Source organism: Sus scrofa, chromosome 3, assembly GCF_054392235.1.
Source record: "Sus scrofa isolate SSC_HxYL_T2T_F1_AM1 chromosome 3, Sscrofa_HxYL_maternal_Yorkshire_Landrace_v2.0, whole genome shotgun sequence".
NCBI classification, from domain to species: Eukaryota; Metazoa; Chordata; class Mammalia; order Artiodactyla; family Suidae; genus Sus; species Sus scrofa.
Genome location: NC_139385.1, coordinates 10,102,291 through 10,126,749, shown reverse-complemented (window position 1 = coordinate 10,126,749; position 24,459 = coordinate 10,102,291). Strand labels below are relative to the sequence as shown.

The 24,459-nt window shown below is 46.9% G+C and overlaps 2 protein-coding genes across 22 annotated transcripts in view; both read right to left on the bottom strand.

Annotated features, from left to right (window-relative positions):
• Positions 1–50: 50 nt before the first annotated feature.
• TMEM120A (transmembrane protein 120A) lies at positions 51–6,023 on the bottom strand. Of its 2 annotated transcripts, XM_021086295.2 has the most exons (12): positions 5,868–6,023; positions 4,105–4,223; positions 3,762–3,878; positions 1,795–1,854; positions 1,537–1,632; positions 1,374–1,463; positions 1,192–1,257; positions 1,044–1,105; positions 844–936; positions 652–716; positions 485–553; positions 51–390 (listed from the first exon to the last, which is right to left on the bottom strand). In XM_021086295.2, the coding sequence occupies exons 1-12, from the start codon at positions 5,946–5,948 to the stop codon at positions 277–279; spliced, it is 1,032 nt and encodes a 343-aa protein (XP_020941954.1). In that variant the 5' UTR covers positions 5,949–6,023; the 3' UTR covers positions 51–276. The 2 variants fall into 2 exon arrangements, with proteins under 2 accessions (XP_020941954.1, XP_084872917.1); XM_085016791.1 differs by lacking the exon at positions 4,105–4,223.
• Positions 6,024–7,418: 1,395 nt separating this feature from the next.
• Positions 7,419–24,459, bottom strand: part of STYXL1 (serine/threonine/tyrosine interacting like 1) — a 70,654-nt gene continuing 53,613 nt past the window's right edge. For all 20 annotated transcript variants that reach the window (XM_085016801.1, XM_085016793.1, XM_021086296.2 and 17 more), the window contains 3 exons: positions 20,522–20,619; positions 18,839–18,951; positions 7,419–7,659 (listed from right to left, as the gene is read on the bottom strand). In XM_085016801.1, the coding sequence (XP_084872927.1) occupies positions 7,528–7,659; positions 18,839–18,951; positions 20,522–20,619 (343 nt within the window). In that variant the 3' untranslated portion in view covers positions 7,419–7,527. The remainder of the gene's footprint in view (positions 7,660–18,838; positions 18,952–20,521; positions 20,620–24,459) is intronic.

Genomic DNA, 24,459 nt, shown 5'->3' with positions numbered 1-24,459 from the left:
GAGCCTCCAAGCTCCTCTCTCACCCTCGGGAGAATACACACCGAGCCACCTGAGCCTCCGGTCCTTTATTGACGCTGCTGTCCCACCTCCCTGCAGGGCGGGGACACAGGCCCAGGTCTTCCTCTCCAGCGCCGCCTTCAGGGCCGACAGAGCCCGCAAAACCCAAGGGAGAGCAGAGGAGACCTCCCAGGATGAGGGGAGACCCCACCCCTCAACACGAGATACAGAAGCCCCCTCCGGGTCGGGGGTGTTGTGGGGAGCTGGGCCCGCCCAGCCTCAATCTTTCTTGCCCCCGTGCTGCTGGTTGTGGAATTTCTGGTGTACAACCCGCAGGGTGGTGAAAAAATTGCCGAGGAAGAGGAGGAGGAAGGGGAGGCCGCACATGAGCACCTGGGGGAGGAATTGGGGTTAGGGCAGAGCCAGCCCGGTCCCCACCCACCAGCCCACCCCCGGCCCGGCAGCCTCTCCAGGGGCCCCGGCTCACCTGCCACTCCTTGCACTCAGGGTCCCGGGCCAGGCTGAACAACGTCAGTGCGTTAAAAAGCTGCCAGAACTAGGAAGGAGGGGGGTTTACACAGTAGAACACAGTCCCTGCTCCAGCCAGAGCTGGGGACGGACAGCCAGGGGCACAGGGACACAGGTACAACTTACCTGTCCAAAGAAGAGGAAGGGCAGCAGGAAGGTGAGGCCCCGCCACATCCAGGACTGGAAGCCCTCTGCGGGGGTGGGCACAGCCAGGGACAGACACGGACCCCGTCACTCAGACCCCAGTCAGGAGGAGAAGGCCTGCCCTGCCAGCTCCCCGGTCAGCATTCCAGGGCGGCACGGCCATGCCCGACTCACCCACGGTCAGGTCCATGGTGTGCCTCTCGCCCAGGGCCCGCAGGCGGTACAGACAGCCGCTCTGGTAGTAATATTGGAGGAACTGCACAAAGCCTGGGGAGCGGCCCGGGGCGGAGGGGGGGGGGGTCAGCACGGGCTGGAGCCCCAGTCCCCTCCCCTCCCGCCGAATCCTAATTCAGAGGGGCCTCGGAGACACTCACTCTGGTACATGGAGAAGGACAGGAACTGGTTCCGGAACTTCTGGTACATGAGGCCGTCGGGCCTAGGGCAGAGGCCAGGGGAGGTGTGGGCCCTCGGGGACGCCATCGCGCCCTGTTCCGCTCCCCTGGGACCCCGCCAGCCACTCACCATGTCAGCATGACTCCCGACAGGAACGTGGACACGTAATGGTGGAAAACCCACCAGCCTTTGATCCTGTATCAGGAAGCGGCCGTCACTCCTGTCCCCTCGGTCCCCAGGATCAGTGCTGGGGGACAGGACGTGGGGCTGAAGGGGGACGAAACCCGTGCCCCGGCCGCGGCCTCACCCACCGGGAGCCGTTGTTGATGAGGATGCTCTCGCGGATGGTCAGGGTGCAGTAATACCAGACCAGCAGGAAGTTGAAGGCGGCGTCGGTCACCCTGGCGGGGAGGACAGAGGGTGGGTGCTGGAGCCCGGGGGGCTCGGGCCAGCCCCGCACGGCAGGACGCCCACCTGGAGTTGAGGAGGAAGCGGCAGGTGAAGGAGACGAGGATGAGGATGATGGTGAGGTAGAGCTTGAACTTCTCGTACTCGGCCTTGTAGGCGAACCTGGGGGGACACACGGGCATTCCCGCCTCCAGACACCCTGCCGTGGGTGGCGCGGGGCCAGCAGGGGGGAGCAACCCTTGAAGGCCAAGCTTGGCAGGGGAAGGGGAGGCAGGGGCAGGGGCAGGGGCCAGGGAGGACGGGGCGTCCAGCGGCTGACGTTACTTAGCCTGCTTGCTCAGGAGTGTCACGTTGACGTTGCCCAGAACCAGGCTCAGGTACAACCTGGGGAAGGAAGCACCGCATGAGGAGGCCCCAGACGAAAGGAAAGCCACAGGGCACCGAATCCTCCCCCCCCCCGGCCTTCCCACAGCCTCTGCTGAGGGATGCTGCAGGCTGAGTCTAGGAGACGCTGGCACCCGGCCTTTCTCCCTGCTGCCCCCGAACCCGGCGCCCGAGAAAACCAACAGGTCCACCTCCCTCGTCCTCACCAAGCTCCCACCCCAGGGCCTCAAGGGCAGCCTGGTGGTCCCACTCTGGGTAGGCAGGCCCACACCTCAGATCAGCGCTGCGGGCCTGGACGGAGGACTCGACGCGTGTGCTCACCACCCATCGCCCGCCTGACGGTTCCGTGACCTCAGAGCCCCAAGCCCACTGCAGCGACCCACACCCATCGCCAGCCACCACGACCTCCTTCCAACCCAGAGGGCTTTCTGGCTGTCCTCTGACCCCCAGTTCCCCAGCCTCCCACCCACAAGGCCCTTCTCCCCTCCTGACACGCCCAGGCCCTCCAGGTCCAGGTCTCCCTTCCTGAGCCAGCTGAGCCCCCAAGCCCCACTCCACGACATGTCAACCACTTTCGTGCCAGTCCTTGTATGGCCATCACCCCCATCATCTAAACTCGTCTCATCCTTCGCTGCCAGAGAAACTCCAAGAGGTGACTGAGAGTCAGGCATATACCAGGCAGCTGGACTCATGCGGGCTCTTGCTCCCTCTCAAGCCATGTGCGAGGCTCAGTGTGGTTCAGGGACTTGTCTGAGGCTGCAAAGGGGTGATGGGGCACAGCGGGGCTCAGGCCAGGCTGCCTCTCAGCATCAGCACCAGCTCCCTCTTCCATTCCCAGCAGTAGCCTGGTCCAACCCTCTCTCAAATCCTCCATCCTGTCTCCCTCTGGAAGGTGGGAAGGTGACATCTCCCCTGCCTGCATCCTCACTGTCGTGTCTGCACCCCTTCTCATTCCAGACGACCAGGGCCCTCGCGCACCCCTTCCCATCTCCCCAGGGACTTCCCTCCTTGCCTAGTACCTCGTCTGAGTCTCTCCCTCTGCCGGCCCCCCTCTCGGCAGGTAGAAACGCTCAAATCTCCCCACGCACCAAGTTCTACACACGCCCCAGCAAAAGCCGCTCCTCGACCATCATGCCGAGTTCTAGTTACTGGCTTCCCTTCCACTCCCAGCCAAGCTTCTGAAGCGTGGCCTAAACTGGGCAGTCTCTTCTGTCGCCCCCAATATCACCTTCCACCCCCACCCTCCTGGGACGTGGCTCTCTCCAATGTCACCCTGACTTCCAGGCAACATTCCCCTTCCACGTCGCATCTGACCGGCTGCCCACCCGATCTGCAGCTACTGGCCACTCCTTCCTCCCCACCTTCCGTGACGTTCTCTCCCAGTCATCTTGCTGCCTGCAGTCTCTGCATTGTTTTCCCTCAGCCTGGGACTCTGCCCTGCCCTCTGCGGGGGTGGCAGCTGCTCTGAGTGCATAACTGGCCTGTCACTCTCCCCTGCCCACTGGGCCAGAGGGGAGCTCTGCAGGCTGGCTCCCACTCTGGTCTCACTGCAACCTCTCACCTCCTACCCTCAGCTCCAGCCACACCACCTGCTGTTTCTGTCTTCCTGTGTCTGCCTGGCTCACTCCCCTTTATCATTTATGACTCAGCTCAGGCATCGGCTACTCCAGAGGGCTTGCTCCGACCTCTCAGGGGGTTAGGTACTCACTGTGCTGCCCCCCGCCCCATACTTCCTCCACGAAGCACCATGGCAGTGAGCTGTCACTGTCATTCAGGCTGTCCCTGAGGTAGGACTGTGTCTGACTGCTCAGCCCAGAGTGGGTCCAGGTAACCAAGCAGAGACGGGCGGTGCTTCAGGTCTCTCCCCCAGAAATGGCTGTGAATCAAGCCTGGGAGAGGAGTCTCACCCATTCTTCTTGGGTAAGTAGGCCTCCATATCAAAGAAAAGGCCTTGTCGCTCCTTGATTTGGCTTTCCAGCTCCTGCGCAGCCTCCTCAGCCTCGGACGGAAGGGAGTGTTTGCATCTGCAGGTAGGACCAGAGAAGCCAGAGTCAGAGCAGCAGCTCCCCAGGTATCCCACCCAAAACCTGTGGGGCAGGAGGGCAAATGCAACCGAGAAGGGAGAAGCCATGCCCAAGGACACCTAGAAGTCAGCGCCATCTCCATCCCACAAGGTCAGACAGCCGCCCCCAGTCCAAGGTCAGGCGTATCGGGGAGGGGGCATGGACAGTATGGGGGGCAAGTCCTAACTTCTTCAGGACAAGGGCCAGCTCCTGGAGCCGCTTCTTCTGCCGGGTGATGGAGCTGGTACAGTTGTTCTGCAGCTTGATCAGCTCTTCCAGCTTCAGGCGGTACAGTCGGTGGGTCTCCTGGGGACCAGTTTGGGGGAAGGCTCAGGGTGGCTAGGGGCCTGAGCCAGAGCCTGCTGGGCAGGGAGCGGGGCATGGACTCTCCTAGGGCTCCTTAGGAGGGTCTCAATAGGAGAAGTAGCAGCCAGCTGTGCCAGCCCTGGGGACTCCCTGAGGCTATTCTCTCCCCAAGGCTGGCAAGGAGACAAGGTTCTTCCTGCAAACCCAGAAACCCCCATAACACCCCCCTCCCAGAAACCATGAGTTCTCTGAAGGTTTTCTTAGCCTCAGCCCAGCTACTAATTGTTCCCGCCCCTCTCTGTCCTATCCTGAGTCTGGATTCTAGACCCATAGGTCCACCTTCTGGACCAAGCAGGCTACTAAAAGCCATCCCTGGCCCTCTCAGAGCATCCTGTCCAGGACAGTCTGCAAGTGCAGGGAATGCTGAGGTGGTCCAGGACGTCTGCTGGTCCGGTACTCCCAGCATCTTCCTCCCACGTAAAAGGTCCTCAGGCTTCAGCCCTGGGACCTCCTGCTCTAAGGCCATTCCCCTCGCCTTCACCCAGCACCTTTGGCCCAAGGCTTCCCCAAGCACTTTGCCCTGATGAGTCTTAAGCAGCAGCAGCCCAGAGACTGGGCAAGGGGCAATGTGAGGAAGGTCAGGAAGGGGCTAGGGCTAGGATGGTGGTGCCCAGGCTGGCAGACCAGGTCTGCTCTGCTCAAGGCGCTGGGGAGAAGCACTAATGGTAGCATCTTGGCCAGGCCAGGGGGCAGCCAGGCCTCAGTGTGGACAGGAATGGGCTGGAACCAGTCCAGGAGAGGTAAAGGCCTAATCAATTACCCAGCTGGCCTGGGCTCTACTCTGTCTGGGTCTTGTTTCTCATGCCCAGGAGAGGCCACCTCAGCCTACCCCCAGCCACCACCCTCTCCTGTCTGCCTCCCCACAGAACAGCACAGTGGCCCATACCAGCCAGATCCAGACAATTTCTCCTTTAGCTTCCTACTGGTCTCAGAGAGACTCCAATCCTGGCCAGGTGCATGAGATCTATTGGTAAGGTCTGGTCCACCCACTTCTCCCCTCACTCTCTGCAGCAGCCACATGGTCCTGTCTCGGTGGGCGCTGTCCTTCACCTTGGATTGGCCCCACCCCCATCCAGGCCATGGGCTTCACCTAAACACCACTTCCCCTGGCCTAGGCTAGATTGCCTCCCGGGCTGCTCCCTAGCAGCACTCAGCGCAAACCGCAGGGCCCGAGGGCAGGGAAGGTGCTGCTCAGCAACCTGCCAGGCCAGGCCGGGGATAAAGGCGTGTTTGCTGAGAGACTGACCGGACTGGCCCCAGTCAGCTTGGACACTCCTGGGAGGGGTGTTTATTTTTCTGAGGCCACTGTGGGAGGCCCGAGGTCCGTCCGGGGCCAGTGGAGGCATCCCGGGGTTGTGTCTGCCCCGCGGGCCAAAGGTGCCGCCGCAGAACATTCATTTGAAGTCAGAGGAGGTTCCAGCCTGGGACACCAGGATCCGAGGCCCCGCAGCCCTTAGAAGCGACGCCAGGGTCCCCAACCCCTGACCCCAAGGTCCCTGCTGCCTGACCTGGGGCTACCTGACCCTTGACCTCGAGCCAGATAGACATGGCTCGGGACCAATGGGCGCCTGCATCAGCACTCACCTGGATGCCTTGGAAGTCCTGCTGCAGCTCCTCCCAGTCCCGCAGACAGTCGCCCAGGGGGTCTGGAGGCGGGGGATTCATTGCTACCAGGCTGTGGGCCTGGTGAGCCCAGACTCGAGGACAGCACCGCAACCCCGGCCCGCCCAAAGCACCTCCGCCTCCACCGCCTCCTCCACCGCCTCCACCCCCTCCGCCCCGGTCCGCTTCCGGGCTCGCGCCGCTGCGACCACCAATGGGAAAAGGCCTGGGACAGCGAGCGTGCTGGCCCCGCCCCCTGCATGAACCAATCCGGACCAGGGGCGGGGCCTGGGCGGGGCCATGTGCCGAGTCGCGCTGGCCCAGCAGTCCCCAGACTTGGAAGGCGGTGGCAGCAGACCCTAGCCTGGGGCTCTACGGGTGGTGCCAACCCCGTGGTGCAGCCAGCAGTGTCGTTGCCTGTCATGCTGGAAGTAAATCAAAGCCCAAGGAGGTGACACCTGCCTCAAACACTTTTGTCCTTGGGAAGCTGCTCTTTGGTGGGGAGGATTCTGAGTCTCTTCTCTGGCTTGGAGTTTTACAGGGGCCTCTTTACTATCTCCCAGTCTCCCAAGTTCACCTCTACTGTCCCTTCACAGCGTCCAGACTGCCCTAATTTTATAAAACACAGGGCTAATCCCCATCATGTCCCTGCTGTAAACTTCCCAATGGCCCGGCCGTGCCCTGTCTACCAGGAGGTCCCTAAGCTATGTCTCACATCCTTCCTAGGTTCTGTCCCAGTTCAGGTCCTGATTAAAGCCTATACTTCCTGAAAAGCCCTTACCCCTCTGGCAAAACCCCACTCCCTGAGGGCTTGGGTTTCCGTTGGGGCATGTGAGAATGCTCCTCCAACCCACTACAAAGAGACCTAGGAGGTGACATGGACTTCAATTCGGTCCCATTCCTACCTAGGTGGCAGGGAATGTTTGCTGAATGAACATGGACAGACAGCCTTACTCATCAGTCCCCTCGTCTCCTGACTCCAGGCTTGTTCCGTGGGCCATGCCAGCACTCAACATCACATTCTGAGGAAAACTCCCTTTAAGGCCTGAGGATTTCTACAAACCTGGGTGTGGGGGCTGGGAGGGTGGGCATCTCTTCTTGGTGAAGACAGCCAGGCAAAAATGAGTGAAGTGCAAGGAAAGAAAATCTATATAGGTGATGGACCATTGGAAACAGTGAGGAGTGCTGGGACTGGGGATGAGGCAGGGGTATGCCCTTGTGTCAGGAGCTTCTCAAAGCTGTGAAGCCTGGGGTCTGAGCCACGGCTGGGCCTGGCATCTCTGGGGCTGGAGGATCTCTGCCCATGGATGGGCACTGTGACACCCCGTGGACCAACACAAGGCTGGAGCTCCCACCAGGCAGCCTCCAAAGTGTCCACATTATGGGGGGCATGAGGGACAGCTGCTCTGGTAGCCAGCTGCTCCTGCAGAGGCAGCCTCAGGAGTGCGATGGGGGTGGCCCCAGGGATGGGGGTTCTTGCTGAGCCTGAGCAGAGTGCATGTGCTATATGAAGAACCACTCTGGGGGCTGATACGAGTCTCCTGGTGGCAATAGCCTTCTCATTCCTGGTTATACACCCTGACCCACTAACCACAAAAAGCCCCCAAGCCAGGTTCACAGAGAGGTTGGGCCACAGAGAAGATCAGTAGAGTGGATCCAGGATGTCTGTGACAGCGTCTCCAAGGACGACCTTCTCCCACTCTGACAGCTGAGCCACCAAGGCCCGGTTTGGACGCATGTTGTTTTTACACTTCTTGACATAGGTCCAGGACCTCTGTGAACACAAGGAGAAAAAACAGACTTTAGGGCTGGACACAGGACCTTTCCACCTTGACCAGAGCCAGCTCAGGAGGCACTTGCCCAGGGGTTAGCAATAAGGCTTAGAGTCAGGACACAGAAATAGCAGCAGCCTATAGTTAATAGATTAGGGCAAGGAGCTATAGGAGCTTGCTCTGCCTTGGGCAAGCCCTTCTTCACCTTTGCCTTTGAATATGGGGAGAGGAATCATTATGTGAGACGGCTCCTGTAAAGGTTGAGAAAATATATGTGTCACCTCTTGTGAACAGAAAGGCACCATGCCCATGTCTGGTACTCAGTGCTGACTCAACAAAGGTTTGCATTATGAGTGGATAAATGAATGGAAAGAGGATGACAACTTGGGCAAGTTCTCTAAGGAAGGAAAACCGAAGCTGCCTCCTTTCAGGCATCCACTCCAAAATGCAGGAAAGATTATTACATGAAGGAAGGTGACCAGCTGGTCTCCATCTGTACTGAGGACAGAGGAAAAAGGAAAAGGCAAAATTGTGCCTCAACAAACTGTGGAATAGAAGAAAACTATCTCAACATAGTAAAGCTCATATATGAAGAGTCCACAGGTAGCATCATGCTCCATGGTGAAAGACTGAGTGCCTTTCCTCTGAGATCAGGAACGAGGCAAGGATACCCACTTCTGTCAATATTGTACTAACCAGAGCAATTAGGAGAGAGAGAGGGAGAGAGAGAGAGAGAAACCAAACTGGAAAGGAAGAAGTAAAATTATCTGTTTGCGGATGACACAAATTTGATCTTACATGTAGAAAATCTTAAACAAAAAAACTTTAGAATAAATGAATGTAGCAAAGCTACAGGACACAAAAATCAGTTTTGTATCTAACTGATGAACAATCCAAAAGAGAAATTAAGAAAATTTCATTTACAATAGCATCAAAAGAATAAAATACTTAGGAATAATCTTCACAAAGGAAGTGAAAGACGTATACCCTGAAAAAAGCAAAATGTTGCTGAAAGAAATTAAGGAATACCAAAATAAATGGGAAAACACCCAATGTACATGGAATAGAAGATTTAATATTGTTAAGATGTCAGTACTACTCAGTGGTTTAAAGAGTTAATACGCTTTCTATCAAAATCCCAACAGTGTTGTTGGTTTTTTTTTTTTGCAGAAATAGAAATCCATTCTAAAATTCATACTGAATCTGAAGGAACTCCCGAATAACCAATATAATCATGAAAAAGAAACAAAGTTGGAGGTCTCACACTTCCTAATTTCAAGCCTTTGACATTGTTACAAAACTATACCAATCAAAAGAATGTGATACTGGCATTTAGACCAATGGAATAGAATAGACAGCCCAGAAATAACTGCTCACATATGTAGTCGAACGATCTCAATGAGGGCGCAAAAACTATTAAATGAAGAAAGGACAAATTTTTCAACAAATGGTGTTGGGAATATTGGATATCTACACGTAAAAGAAGGAAGCTGGTGTAAGACACCTTATATATCATGTACAAAAATTAACTCAAAATGATTGAAGACCTAAAAAGCTAAAACTATTAAACCCTAGAAGAAAAACATAGGGGAAAAGCTTCATGGTATTGGATTAAGCAATTATTTCTTGGATGTGAGACCAAAAGCACAGGCAATGAAGAAAAAAATAGGAGTTCTCTTGTGGCTCACCAGGTTAAGGATCTGGCACTGTCACTAACAGCAGCTTGGGTTACTGCTATGGCACAGGTTTGATCCCTGGCCTGGGTACTTCTGCATGCCACAAGTGCAGCCAAAAAAGAAAAAAGGTGTATGGGGGGGGGGCATAGATAAATTGGATTATATAAAAATTAGAAATTTTGTGCATTAGAAGATGCAATTAACAGAGGAAAAAGGCAAGTCAGAATGGAGGAAACATTTACAAATTATGTATCTGATTTTTTTTTTTTTTGTCTTTTTGCTATTTCTTGGGCTGCTGCCACAGCATATAGAGGTTCCCAGGCTAGGGATCTAATCGGAGCCGTAGCCACTGGCCTATGCCAGAGCCACAGCGACACGGGATCTGAGCCGCGTTTGCGACCTATACCACAGCTCACGGCAACGCCGGATCCTTAGCCCATTGAGCAAGGCCAGGGATCCAACCCACAACCTCATGGTTCCTAGTTGGATTCGTTAACCACTGAGCCAGGACGGGAACTCCACAAATTATGTATCTGATTTATCCAGATACCTACTCAAGTGTTAATATGAAGATTATATAAGGAACTTCTAGAACTCAATGACAACCAAAAAACAATGCAATTAACAAATGCGTAGGAATAGATAGGGCCACTATCCTATTTTATAGATGAGAAATGAATTTGAGTGATAATTTTAAGATCAGAGAGCTGGCAAGTGCTAGGCTGGTACTTAGATCCAAACCTTTCAGTGCTTTTCTCTGCAGACACAATATGTCTCTTAGATACCATCTGATAAAATCCAATGAATACAATAGCATAAGTAATGGAATCTGTCTAAAGAATAAATTTCTAATTCCACAAAAGAAAACAAAAAACAAAAAACAAAAACAAATGGGTAAAGGATTGGAACAGAATTTCTCCAACAAAGAAATATGAATGGTCAATAAGCCCAAGAAAATATGCTTAACATCACTAATAATTAGGGAAGTGCAAATTAAAACTATGATGAAATATCTCCACAAAGCTATTAGGATGGCTACTATAAAAAGGAAGAAAGACCCAGAATAGCCAAAGTCATCCTGAGGAAGAAAAATGGAGCTGGAGGAATCAGGCTCCCTGACTTCAGACTATATTACAAAGCTACAGTCATCAAAACAGAATGGTACAGGCACAAAAACAGAACTAGAGATCAATGAAATAGAATAGAGAGCCCAGAATTAAAGCCATGCACCTACAGTCAACTAACCTATGACAAAGGAAGTAAGAATATACAATGGAGAAAAGACAGTCCCTTTAATAAGTAGTGCTGGGAAAACTGGACAACTACATGTGAAAGAATGAAATTAGAACACTACCTGACACCATACACAAAAATAAACTCAAAATGGATTTAAGACCTAAATGTAAGACCAGATACTATAAAACTCTTAGAGGAAAACATAGGCCAAACCACTCTCCAACATAAACCACAGCAATATCTTCTCAGCTCTACCACCTAGAGCAATGACAATAAAAACAAAAATAGGGAGTTCCCGTCGTGGCACAGTGGTTAACGAATCCGACTAGGAACCATGAGGTTGCGGGTTCGATCCCTGCCCTTGCTCAGTGGGTTAACGATCCGGCATTGCCGTGAGCTGTGGTGTAGGTTGCAGACGTGGCTCGGATCTGGTGTTGCTGTGGCTCTGGTGTAGCCCGGTGGCTACAGCTCCGATTAGACCCCTAGCCTGGGAACCTCCATATGCCGTGGAAGCGGCCCAAAGAAATAGCAAAAAGACAAAAAAAAAAAAAATGGGACCTAATTAAACTTAAAAGTTTCTGCACAGCAAAGGAAACCCTAAACAAAATGAAAAGCCCACAGAATAGGAGAAAATATTTGCAAATGAAGCAACTTAAAAGGGATTAATCTCCAAAATTTATAAACACCTTCTGTAGTTCAATACCCAAAAAACACACAAACAACCCCATCCAAAAAGGGGCAGAAGAGCTAAACAGACAATTCTCCAAAGAAGAAATACAAATGGCCAAAAAACACATGAAAAGATGTTCACATCAGTAATTACTAGAGAAATGCGAATCAAAACTACTATGAAGTACCATCTTACACCGGCCAGAATGGCTATCATCAAAAAGTATATAAACAATAACTGATGAAGAGGGTGTGAAGAAGAGGGAACCCTATTACACCATTGGTGAGAATGCAATTTGGTGCAACCACTGTGGAAAACAGTATAGAGATTCCTCAGAAAACTAAAAATAGAATTACCATTTGATCCAGCAATCCTATTCCTGGGCATCTATCCAGAGAAAACCATGACTTGAAAAGATACATATACTCCAGTGTTCATTGCAGCACTATATGCAATAGCCAAGACATGGAAACAGCTTAAATGTCCATTGACAGAGGAGTGGATAAAGATGTGGTACATATACACAATGGAATATTACTCAGCCATTAAAAGGAAAGAAATATGGCATTAACAGCAAAATGGATGGACCTAGAAATAATCATGTTAAGTGAAGTTAGTCAGACAGTGAGATACCAATGTCATATGTTATCACTTACGTGTGGAATCTAAAAAAAAGGACACAGTGAACTTCTTAGCACAACAGATACTGATTCACAGACTTTGAAACACTTATGGTTTCCAAAGGAGATAGGTTGGGGGTGAGGAGATGGGCTGGGGGTTTGGGATGGAAATGCTGTAAAACTGCGTTGCGATGATTGTTGTACAACTATAAATGTAATAAAATTCATTGACTTTAAATAAATAAATAATTTTTTCAAAAAAAAGGAAAGGAAGGAAGGAAGAAAACAACTGTTGCCAAAGACATGGACAAATTGGAACCCTTGTGCACTGTTGATGAAATGTAAAATGGTACAGCCACTGTGGAAAACAGTATGGAGGTCCCCCATAGAAAAATTAAAAATAGAGCTACCATTTGACCCAGCAATTCTACTTCTAGATAACTACCTAAAAGAATTGAAGGCAGGGGGGGTCTCAGATATTTGCATACCCATGTTGCACACAGCATTATTCATAAAACTAAAATACTGAAGCAATCCAGTGTCCATCAGTGAATAAATAGATAAGCAAAATGTGGTACACATATACAATGGAATATTATTAGCCTTAGAAGGAAGGAAATTCTGACATATGCTACAACATGGATAAATTTCAAGGACATTATACTAAGTGAAATAAGCCATTCGTGAAAAAGACAAATACTGCATGATTCCACTTATGTGAGGTACTAGGTACTATATGAGGTGTAGTCAAAATTATAAAGACAGAAAGTAGAATGGTGATTGTCATGGGCTCGAGGGAAAGGAGAATGAAGAGTTATTATTTAATAAGTACAGAGTTTCAGTTTTACAAGATGAAAAGAGTTATGGGGCTAGGTGGTGGTGATGGCTGTTATGAATGCATTTAATACTACTGAATTGTGCACTTAAAATGGTTGAGAAGGTAAATTTTATTTTGTTTTAATGCAATAAAAAAAAAAGAAAAAACTACAATGAGATCCCACCTCACACCCATTAGGCTGGCTACTATTTTTTCAAAAAGCAGAAAATAGTTAAGTGTTAGAGAGGCTATTGAGAATTTGGAAGCTTATGCACTAAGTATGGGAATGTAAAATGGTGTATCTGCTATGGAAAACAGTATAGTGCTTCCTCAGAAAAGTAAAAAATAGAATTACCATATGATCTAGCAATTCTGTTCTGGGTCTATATCCAAAAGAATTGAAAGCAGGTGGCCAGGGGTGCTCGCATTCATGGGTTTAACAGAACAGTAGTAAACAAACAGTTCTTAACTGGATTATCAGCCCAGGGCTCATTGTAGAGAAAGCAGACAGAAACACCCTTCTTCCATTCTTCCCTTGAATGAGTTATATTTGTATATTTTAAAAGCTGCTGCCTAAGGGTCCAGCTTGCAATTAGCCTGAGATAACCAACCCAGGCAAGGGTTGAAAAATAAGGTTCATCTCTTACATGAGGGCATTCCTTCAACACTAGGAGAGTTGGATGATTTATCTAATGCATAGAAACCAACACAGAGTCAAGGAAAACAAAGAAACATAGGAATATGTTCCAAATGAAAGAAAAAGATAAAATGTCACAAAAACACTATAATGAAATGGAAACAAGTGATTAACCTGATAAAAAGTTCAAAATAATTTTTGAACTAAAGATGCTCACCAAGGTTAGAAGAATGCCTGCACGAAGTGAGAATCAACTATGAGATACAAGATATATGAAAGTATAAAACAGAAATGACAGAGCTGAAGAATACAATAGCTAAACCAAAAATACAACAGAACAATTCAAAAGTAGACTAGATGAAGCATAAAAAAAGGATCAGCAAACTCAAAGACAGGACAGTAGAATGCATCCATTCAGAAAAGCAAAATAATAATAATTGAAAATAGTGAAGATATATTAATGGACTTATGGAACATCAAGAGATCCAACATTTACATTATAGAGGTCCTAGAAGAGAGGAGAAAGAGGAAAGGACAGAAAACTTATTTGAATAAATAATGGCTAAAAATTTCCCTCTCCTGGAATGGAAACAGACTCCCAAATTCAGGAAGTCCAGTGAATAAAAATAAGATAAATCCGGAGTTCCCGTCGTGGCGCAGTGGTTAACGAATCTGACTAGGAACCATGAGGTTGCGGGCTCGGTCCCTGGCCTTGCTCAGTGGGTTAACGATCCGGCGTTGCCGTGAGCTGTGGTGTAGGTTGCAGACGCGGCTCGGATCCCGCGTGGCTGTGGCTCTGGCGTAGGCCGGTGGCTACAGCTCCGATTCGACCCCTAGCCTGGGAACCTCCATATGCCGCGGGAGCGGCCCAAGAAATAGCAACAACAACAACAAAAGACAAAAGACAAAAAAAAATAAAAAAATAAAAAAATAAGATAAATCCAAAGAAACCCATGCCAAGACATTATAACTAAATTGTTAACAGTTAAAAAGAAAGGAAAAAATCTTAAAGGCAGTAAGAGAAAAACTCATTATTTATAGGGGAATCCCTATAAGACTGTCAGCAGATTTGTCAGCAGAAAATTTTCAGACCAGGAGGGAGTAGCATGATATATTCAAAGGACTGAAAGAAAAAAATTGCCAACCAAAAATTGCTCTACACTTGGCAAAGTAGTCCTTCAAAATTGAAGGAGAGATAGTTTTCCAGACAAGCAAAAGCTGAAGGAGTTCATCACCACTAGGCCTTGTAAGAAATGTTAAAGGGACTTCTTTAAGCTAAAACAAAGTGGTGCTAATTAGTAACAGGAAAACATATGAAAGTATAAACTCACTGGTAAAGGTAAATATATAGTAAAATTCAAACTAGTCTAATATAAATGTGGTAGTTGAGTAATTTCAGATGTAAGAACACATAGACACTGAAAGTGAAAGGATGGAAAAAGATATGCAAATGGGAACCAAAAGAAAGCTCAGACAGCTATACTTATTCAGACAAATATGGACTTTAAGACAAAGACTGTAATAGACACAAAAGTAGGTCACTACAAAGGAGTCAATCTAATAAGAGAATATAACATTTGTAAATATTTACCCAATATAGGAGCACCTAAATATATGAAGCAGATATTGGTAGACCTAAAGGGAGAAATGGACAGCAATACAATAATAGTATGGGGCTGTGATACCCCACTTTCATCAATGGATAGATCATTTAGACAGAAAATCAATAAAGAGACACTAAACATAAACCATATGTGGACTCAACAGACATTTACAGAATATTCCATCCCAAAGCAGCAGCAGACACATTCTTCTTAAGTGATTAGTGAACATTCTCCAGGATAGACCATATGTTAGACCACAAAACAAGTACAAATAAATTTAAGAAGATTAAAATTATATCAAGCAACTCTTCTGACCACAATGGTATGAAATTAGAAATCAACTGCAAGAAGAAAACAAAAAAATTCACAAGTATGTGAAAAGTAAAGAACATACTACTGAACAATCAATGGGTCAAAGAAGTCAAAAAATATCTTGAAACACATGAAATGAAATAAAACATACCAAAACTTACGAGATGTAGCAAAAGCAGTTCTAACAGGGAAGTTCATAGCAATGAATGCCTACATTAAGAAACAAGAAAAATCTCGGAGTTCCCGTTGTGGTGCAGTAGTTAGTGAATCTAACTAGGAACCATGAGGTTGCGGGTTTGATCCCTGGCCTCGCTCAGTGGGTTAAGGATCTGGCGTTGTCATGAGCTGTGGTGTAGGTCGCAGACATGGCTTGGATCTGGCATTGCTGTGGCTCTGGCATAGGCTGGCAGCTATGGCTCTGATTAGACCCCCTAGCCTGGGAACCTCCATATGCTGTGGGTACAGCCCTAGAAAAGACCAAAAAAAAAAAAACTCAAATAAATTACCTAACTTTACACCTCAAGAAATAGAAAAAGAACAAACTAAGCCTAAAGAAAATAGAAGGGAGGAAATAAAGATCAGAGTGGAAATAAATCAAATAGAGACTTAAATAAATGAAATAAAGACAATAGAAAAGATCAATGAAACTAACGGTTTTTGCAAAGATAAGCAAAATAGACAAATCTTCGGCTAGATTCACCAAAAAAAAAAAAAAAAAAGAACTCAAGTAAATAATATCAGAAATGAAAGAGGAGACAGTAAACTGATACCCAAAAAAATACAAAGATATAGGAAACTACTATGAACAGTTATACACCAACAAATGAGACAACCTAGAAGAAATGGGTAAACCCTAGAAATATATCTATCAGGACTGAATCATGAAGAAACAAGAAAATCTCAACAGACAAGTTACTAGTAAAATTATTGAATCAAAAATCTCCCCTCCCCCCAAAAAAAGCTCCCAACAAACAAAAATTCAGGACCATCTGGCTTGGCTGGTAAATTCTAACAATCGTTTGAATAAGAATTACTACCAATCCTTTTCAAACTATTCAAAAAAACAAAAAACAAAAAAACAAAAACCAAAACAGGAAATGGAACACTCAAATTTATTTTATGAGGCCAGCATTAACCAAAAATAGACAAGGATACCACCAGGAGAGAAAATTATAGGCCAGTATCACTGGTGAACACATATGCAAAATTCTCAATGAAATATTAGCAAAATGAATTCAACAATACATTAAAAGGATCATACACCATGATCAAGTGGGATTTGTTCCAAAGACGCACAGATGGTTCAACATCTGCAAACCAATCAGTGTGATACATTGACAAAATGAAAGATAAAGATCATATGATCTCGAGAGATACAGAAAAAGCATTTGACAAAATTCAACATCCATTTATGACAAAAAAAAAACTCTTAACAAAGCATGTATAACGGGAATGTACATCAACATAATAAAGGCCACCTACATATGACAAGCCAACAGCTAACATCATACTCAATAGCAAAAAGCTAAAAGCTTTTCTTCTGAGATCACAAACAAGATAAGGATGCCTACTCTCACCATATTTATTCAACATAGTATTGCAGGTCCTAGACAGAGTAAGAAAAAGAAATAGAGGCATCCAAATGAGAAAGGTAGAAGTAAAACTGTCTCTCTTTGCATACCACGCAATACCATACATAGAAAATGCTAAAGGAGTTCTCATGGTGGTTCAGGGGTAACGAACCCAACTAATATCCATGAGGCTGTGGGTTTGATGCCTGGCCTTACTAGGTGGATTAAGGATCTAGCGTTGCCATGAGCTGCAGTGTAGGTCACAGACATAGCTCGGATCTGGCATTTCTGTGGCTGTGGCAAGGCCAGCAGCTAGAGCTCTGACTGGACCCCTAGTCTGGGAACTTCCAGATGCCACCAGCACAGTGCTCAGTGGGTTAATGATCTGGCATTGCCTTGAGCTGTGGTGTAGGTCGCAGCTGCAGCTCAGATCCTGCATTGCTGTGGCTGTGGTATAGGCCAGCAGCTGTAGCTCCAACTGGACCCCTAGCCTAAGAACCTCCATATGCTGCAGATGCAGCCCTAACAATAAAAATAAAGCAAAAAGAAAAGAAAGAAAGAAAAGAAAACCCTAAAGACTTCACCAAAAAGAAAACTGTTAGAACTAATAAAATTACAGGATAAAAAAAAAAAAATCAATACACAAAAATCAACTGTGTTTCTATACACTAATAACAAACTATCAGGAAGACAAATTAGGAAAAACAATTCTAATTGCCATCAAAAAGAATAAAATACCCAGGAATATATTTAACCAAGAAGGTGAAAGATCTATACACTGAAAACTATGATACTGATGAAAGAAATTAAAGACACAAATAAATAAAAAGATATTCCATGCTCACGGATTGGAGAAATATTGTCAGAATATTCCATACTACCCATAGCAACCTACAGACTGAACACAATCCCCCTAAATCCCAATGGTATCTTTCAGAGAAACAGCAAAACAATCCTAAAATTTGTATGGAATGACAAAAGACCTCAATTAGCCAAAGCAATCTTGAAGAAGAACAAAGCTGGAGGCATCACACTTCCTGATTTCAAACCATATTATAAAGCTATAGTAATCAAAGCAGTATGGTATTGGCATAAAATATATACACTTAGATCAATGGAATTGAATAAAGAGACCAGAAATAAACCCATATATATATACATACATATATATGATCAATTAATTTAGGACAAAGGAGTTAATAATATACAATCGTGAAAAATGGTTTCTTCCGTAAGTAGTGCTGGAAAACTAGACAGTCACATGCAAAAGAATGAAACTGGACCACTATTTTACATCATACACAAAAACCAACTCGAAATGGATTAAAGGCTCAAATGTAAGACCTGAAACCGTATAACTCCTAGAAGAAAACATAGGTGGTAAACTCCTTGTCATCAATCTGGTGGTAACTTTTTGGATTTGACACTAAAACCAAAGGCAACAAAAGCAAAAATAAACAGGTTGGACTACATTAAAAAAAAAAAAAGCTTCTGCAAGGCAAAGGAAACCATCAACAAAATGAAAAGACAGCCTAAGAAATGGGAAAAAGTATTTGCAAATCATACAACTGATAATGGGTTAATACCGAAAAAGAACTTATACAACTCAATAGCAAATAAGAATAATAATCTGATTTTTTAAAGGGCTAAGAATCTGAATAGACATTCTTCCAAGGAAGACATACAGATGGCCAAGAGATACATGGCAGTAGCCAAAATGCACTACTTGGAGAACCCTGAACAAACACTGGCAGACAGATGGACGGCAATGGAGGACATGCAGTTGGTGTCGCTGGCCCATCTGAGGGCAGCCTTGCTCAGCCTGAATCTCTGGGCCTGCCCTGTGTGCTCAGCCTCAGGCCTCTAGCCCAGATCCTGGGACCTTGCCCTTGGGTTTGGTGTGCTGGGTAAAGCCTGGGACTTGGGGCTAACCTCCCTGACCCTTCTCTCCCAACCCACAATTAGGCCTCCAAGGCTGGGGCCCCCACTTCTCCCAGGTACAGCTCCAACCCCACCTCCTGGACCAGGGATGACATACCTTCAGGGTCTGCCCGTTCCGGTGCATAAGGTAAGCCAAGATGGCTGCGCAGCTCCGACTGATGCCCATGGTGGAAAAGACCAAGACGACAGAGCCAAGCTCAAGGTGCATTTCTGCAACAGGAAGGAAAGGTGGGGGGTCATGCGTGGCCCCCCTTCCCTGTGATCTGTAAGATGACTGGCTTCAGTGGGTCCAAGAGTGGGTCCAGAACCCCCACACCATGGTCTAGGCAAGTCACATGACATCTCTAGAATACTGTTTCATCACCTGACAAATAGGGACTCTCAGACCCAGCTGGCAGTTCAGAAGAATCAGGCCTGGGCATCCAGCATTTTTATGCAAAAGCCTTTTCTGGGCTCTCCAGGCCTCAGGCCCAAGGAGATCAGCTACCAGCTGACCTCCTGAGTCTCAGGCGGGGATATGAGGACTGTACCCCAGGAATGCTGACAGAGGCAGCGTAGCCTTGGTGTGAATCATACCCAGTGAGCACAGGTTGTGGGACTTGGGCAGGTAACTCTAAGCCACAGTTTCCTCATCTGGAAAATGTGGTAACAGTATGCCACCTAGATCATAACCCAGGCTAAGGTTCTACACTGTGCTTAGCCCACTGCCTGGCACACACCAGTGTCAGCTGCTCCCACTCAGTAATGCCCCCGGTGCTGTCAATCTCACCCGGTGAGGGGCAGGAAGGCAATCTAGCCTGGCATCCTAGGCTGCTTAGTGACCCCCAAGAACTGAAAATAAACACAGCAAGGGCAAAATCTGACTGTCAGCGCTGGAGGAGGGCTCAGAGGATTAAGGTCGACTGCCTCATTGCATAGATAAGGAAAGTGGGGCACAGAGCAGATGAAGGTTGGCCCAGAGCCACCCAGGCAGGTGGGGCCGGAGAGGGGGCCTCTCTGGGCCACAGGGCTCTGCCAATCCATGGGGCCCAGGGCAAGTGTCAGTCTCAGCTCCTAGGGATTCTGGGCCAAAATGCCAATGTTCAAGCCAGGGGGCTGTACTGGTGCCAAGCAGGCCATCCTGGGGTGGGCCTCTAACCTGACAGTCTTGCTCTCTCCAGGGATCTTGCTCTCTGTGGGCAATCGTGAGCCCTGGCGCAGACTGAAAACTCCACCCTCAGTGAGGGAAGCAACTGGTGGGCACTGCTGTGGGTGGAAGGAGGGCAGAGGGGACCCCAGGGATCACATACTGGGGATCATGGAAGTCAGGGATGGAAGGGCTCTGGAGTCTTCCTTCTACCCCACCTCACTGACCAGACAGGAGGGCCGGGACGGAGTGAGAGTCACCTTCAGGTCCCCAGAACAGGCCTCCTTGAACATATGCATCCAGGATAGGCCAGCACCCTCATTTCACAACAGGCACAGTGATGCCAAGACCAGGGCTTGGCCAGGCCTGAAAGGGCAGAGCAATCCAGCCAGGGCCAGAACATAGGCCACTCAGTCCAAATAAGAGGCTCTTATTTGGCCCTACTGCTCCCAGGGTAAAGGTGTGGCTGCCCATATTGCTGAGGATCCCCGGGAAGCAGGCTTGGTCACAGCTGGCTGGGCATCTGCTGGGCCCCAGGGGTCACAATCAGCCATAGGCATGTGGATGGGGTGCCACCACCCCTCTGCAACCTGGGCACAGGCCAGTTGCTGCCTGCTTTAAAAATGCTCCTTATAAAAAAAGAAGGCACCTTACCAATGAAGTGACAGAGGTGACGTAAAAATGGGGAAATGTTGGCTTCCGGGGAATCTTCTATCGGGATGTGCAGAAGCTTGTCGGCATCACCCACAAAACTAAACAGAAAAAAAGCACAGGAAATCAGGCAAACTTGCACAGAGCCCTAATGTAGCATCCTTCATCCACAGCAACAGGACCACAGGGGAAGGATGCTGAGTGAGCATCAGGGAGATGTGGGCAAATAACTCCTCTCAGAAAAACAGCACCTGCCTCATAGGGGCGTGGTATAGATTAAGTCAATTAATCTATGCAAAGTATTTAACAGTCTCCTTGGCACAAAGTCATGCTGAATAAATGTGACATTATTATCAACCAAACCTGATGCTTTCCTAGAATATAGTGCAGATAATAAGGACGGGAAGGAATATGGAATGAGTGGTCAGGGAAGGCTTCACTGAGGAGGTGACATGTGGCCAGAGGTTTAAAGGAGAGGACACAACAAACCAGGGAGTCATGTGAGGGGAACACAAGTGCCAAGGCCCTGAGAGCAGTATGTTTAGTGTGTCTGAAAAACAAAAGGGAGACCAGAGTGCTAGAACTTTATAAACAAGAGGGAGATGAGGCATGTGCATGTTTAATGAGAAGATGCCTACACGGAGCTTGGCACAATGCCTGGCATGTAGTAAGCACCTGGTCAACGTTTTTTATGGAAACTATGGCCTGCTGGTGATATTCATGCACTGTGGCATGCAGAAAGTTGCAGTAGATTCAGAAACAAAAAAATACACCAGTTGAGTTTTTACAGGAGCCCTTGCTGTGACAAATACAAGCACAACTCACCATCCATCCATTCATCCATCCATCCTTCCTTCCCTCCCCCACCCCTCTCTCCCTCCCCACCCGACCACCCACTCACCCATCCATTCATCCATCTCTCCCCAACCATTCATTCTTTCCTCACTCACTCAATGCCCACTGTGTGCCAGACCTTGGGCTGGACCCTAGTGGACACAAGATGAACTAAATAGGGCCCCTCCCAGCCTTAAGGAGGTCCCATCGGGGCTCAGGGTTAAGAACATGAGTCGTATCCACAAGGATGTGGGTTCAATCCCTGGCCTCGCTCATTGGGTTAAGGATCCAGCATTGCCACAAGTTGCAGTGTAGGTCACAGACGTGGCTCAGATCTGGCATTGCTATGCCTGTGACATTGGCCGGCATCTACAGGTCTGATTCAGCCCCTAGCCTGGGAATCTCCATATGCCACAGGTGCAACTATAAAATATATATACATATTTACAAAATTGATTCTTTTAATTCATAACTGTGGCAATCCTCTATTTATTCAGGTAATCTTTAATAACATCCTTTAGTTGTTCAGGTAATCTTTAATCATTCACAACAATGCTGTGTAATTTTCTGTGTAGAGATCTCGCACATCCCTCTGTAAGTACAATCCCAGGTATTTACTATTTTAGTCCCATTGTAAATTACACATTTTTTAAATTTCAGCAACCTTACTTAAGTCCAATAATTTATCTGCAGGTTGCTTTGGCTTTTCTGCTACACAGTTACGGTGACTAATAAAAGGTTTTTCCTTTTTGATTCCTATTTTATTTCTTTTTCTTGCCGTATTTCACTAACTAGACCTCTGATACAGGGTTAAATAGGAGTGGGGATCGTTGCATCTTTGTCTTGTTCCCAGGCTCAGAGGGAAAACTTTCAGTATTTTCTCATTGAGATGTTTGCCCTAGAGATTTTTATAGTGTTTTTTTTTTCATTACATCCAAGAAGTTCCCGTCTCTTCCCAGTTTGCTAATATTTTTTAAAAATCATGAATGCATGGTGAGTATCATCAAATGCTTTCACTGCAACTACTGTGAAATAATCGTGATTTTTCTTTTACATTATTGACAGGGTAAATTACATGGATTTTTCAGACACCAAAACAATCTTGCTACCTTAGTCATCATGCATTATCCTCCCTACGTATCTCTGTATTCAATGGGCTCCTATTTTAGGAGTTTTACATCTATGTTCATGAAGAAAATGACTAATTTTCCTGTATTATAAAGTCTTTCTCTGGATATGAAATCAGAGTTTGTGGCGGTCTCATAAAACAAACTGAAAACTATTCCTCCCTTTTATTCTTTAAATAAATTAATATTGGCTCCTTAAATATTAGGTAAAATTCACTGAGGCTATCTAGACCTGGAATATTCTCTATGAAAAATTTGTTTATTAGTTATGGATGCTAATAAAAATTTCTATTTTGTCTGATGTCAGTTTTAATGGGTTGTATCTTTGTTCAGTACATATAAATTTTTAATATTTATCACAATAAAATTTTCATAATACCTTAAGATCTTTTTAGTATCTGTAGGATATGGTAGAATCCCCTTTTACATAGTTATTTGTGCCTTCTCTCTTTTTTCCCAAGGGTTTATCAAATTTACTAGTTTTTTAAAAACTATTCTGACTTTCTAGATCCTATTTTATTGTTTCTAGTTCAATTTTCTGCTTTTATAATTCCTCTCCTCTTTATTTGGATTCAGTTTGCTGTTTCTTTGGTAATTTTTTGAGAGGAAAGCTTAATTAGTTGATTTTTACCCCTTCTTTTTTGGCCACACCCACAACATATGGAAATTCCAGGGCCAGGTATTGAATCTGAGCCTATGCCACAGCTACGGCAATACTGGAAACTTAACCCACTGCCCTGGGCTGGTGATCGAACCCACACCATCACAGAGACAACACCAGATCCTTAACCCACTGTACCACAATTAGAACTCCTAGTCTTTCTCTTTTTTTGCTTTTTAGGGCCCCCCCAACCCCCGCTCTGATATATGAAAATTCCCAGGCTAGGGGGTCGAATCAGAGCTACAGCTGCTGGCCTATACAACAGCTCTCAGCAATGCCAGATCCCCAACCCACTGAGAGAGGGCAGGGATCGAACCCGCATCTTCATGGATACCAACCAGTCAGATTCATTTCCACTGTGCCACAACGGGAACTCCTGGCCTTTCTTCTTCTTTTTTTTTTTTTTTGTCTTTTTTTTTTTTTTTGCTATTTCTTGGGCCGCTCCTGCGGCATATGGAGGTTCCCAGGCTAGGGGTCCAATCGGAGCTGTAGCCACCGGCCTACGCCAGAGCCACAGCAACGCGGGATCCGAGCCGCGTCTGCAACCTACACCACAGCTCACGGCAATGCCGGATCGTTAACCCACTGAGCAAGGGCAGGGATCGAACCCGCAACCTCATGGTTCCTAGTCGGATTCGTTAACCACTGCGCCACAACGGGAACTCCCTTTCTTCTTTTTTAATAGATGCATTTAAAGCTATAGATTTTCCTCTTAAGTACAGCTTGGCTACATTCCACAAGTTTTGATATTTTATATTTTCATTATCATGCTGCTGAAAATGTTTCCTCATTTCGATTGTGAGTTGTTCTTTGATCCACGGGATATTTTGAATTTCATTTCTAAATTTCTAGGAACTTCCCAGTTGTATTTTAACATTATTGCTTTCTACATGAATTTCACAGTGCTTGAAAGCCAACTGTATATGATTTTAATCTCCTGAAACTGGTTAAGTCTTCCTTTATGGTCCATCGTATTGTCAATTTTTATAAATGTCGCCTATAAATTTTTTTTAAAAAAATACAGATTTGGCAGCTTCAGGGTGCCATTTTTCTGTATCTATTCTCAAGATAATTTTTCTTTCCTGGTCTGTTACTACAGTACCCACCTCCCTTATCCACCAGGAGTGGGTGGTACATTCCAAGACTCTTACTGGGTGCCTGAAACCACGGATAGCACCAAACTCTATATACACTACCTTTTGTCCAGCATTCGACTCCTGTGCCTTGGAGCCAGTATTAAGTAAAGCACAGGTTGCTTGAACACAAGCACTGAGCTACCACGACCATCCATCTGAGAACCAAGATGGCAGGATTCAGTT

Coding starts and splice junctions, on each gene's coding strand:
- TMEM120A (XM_021086295.2), bottom strand. CDS start 5,948: ATGAATCCCCCGCCTCCAGACCCCCTGGGCGACTGTCTGCGGGACTGG. Junction 1,855..3,761: donor TACTTACCCAAGAAGAATGG/GTGAGACTCCTC, acceptor TTCCTTCCCCAG/GTTGTACCTGAGCCTGGTTC. Junction 554..651: donor CCTTCCTCTTCTTTGGACAG/GTAAGTTGTACC, acceptor CCTCCTTCCTAG/TTCTGGCAGCTTTTTAACGC.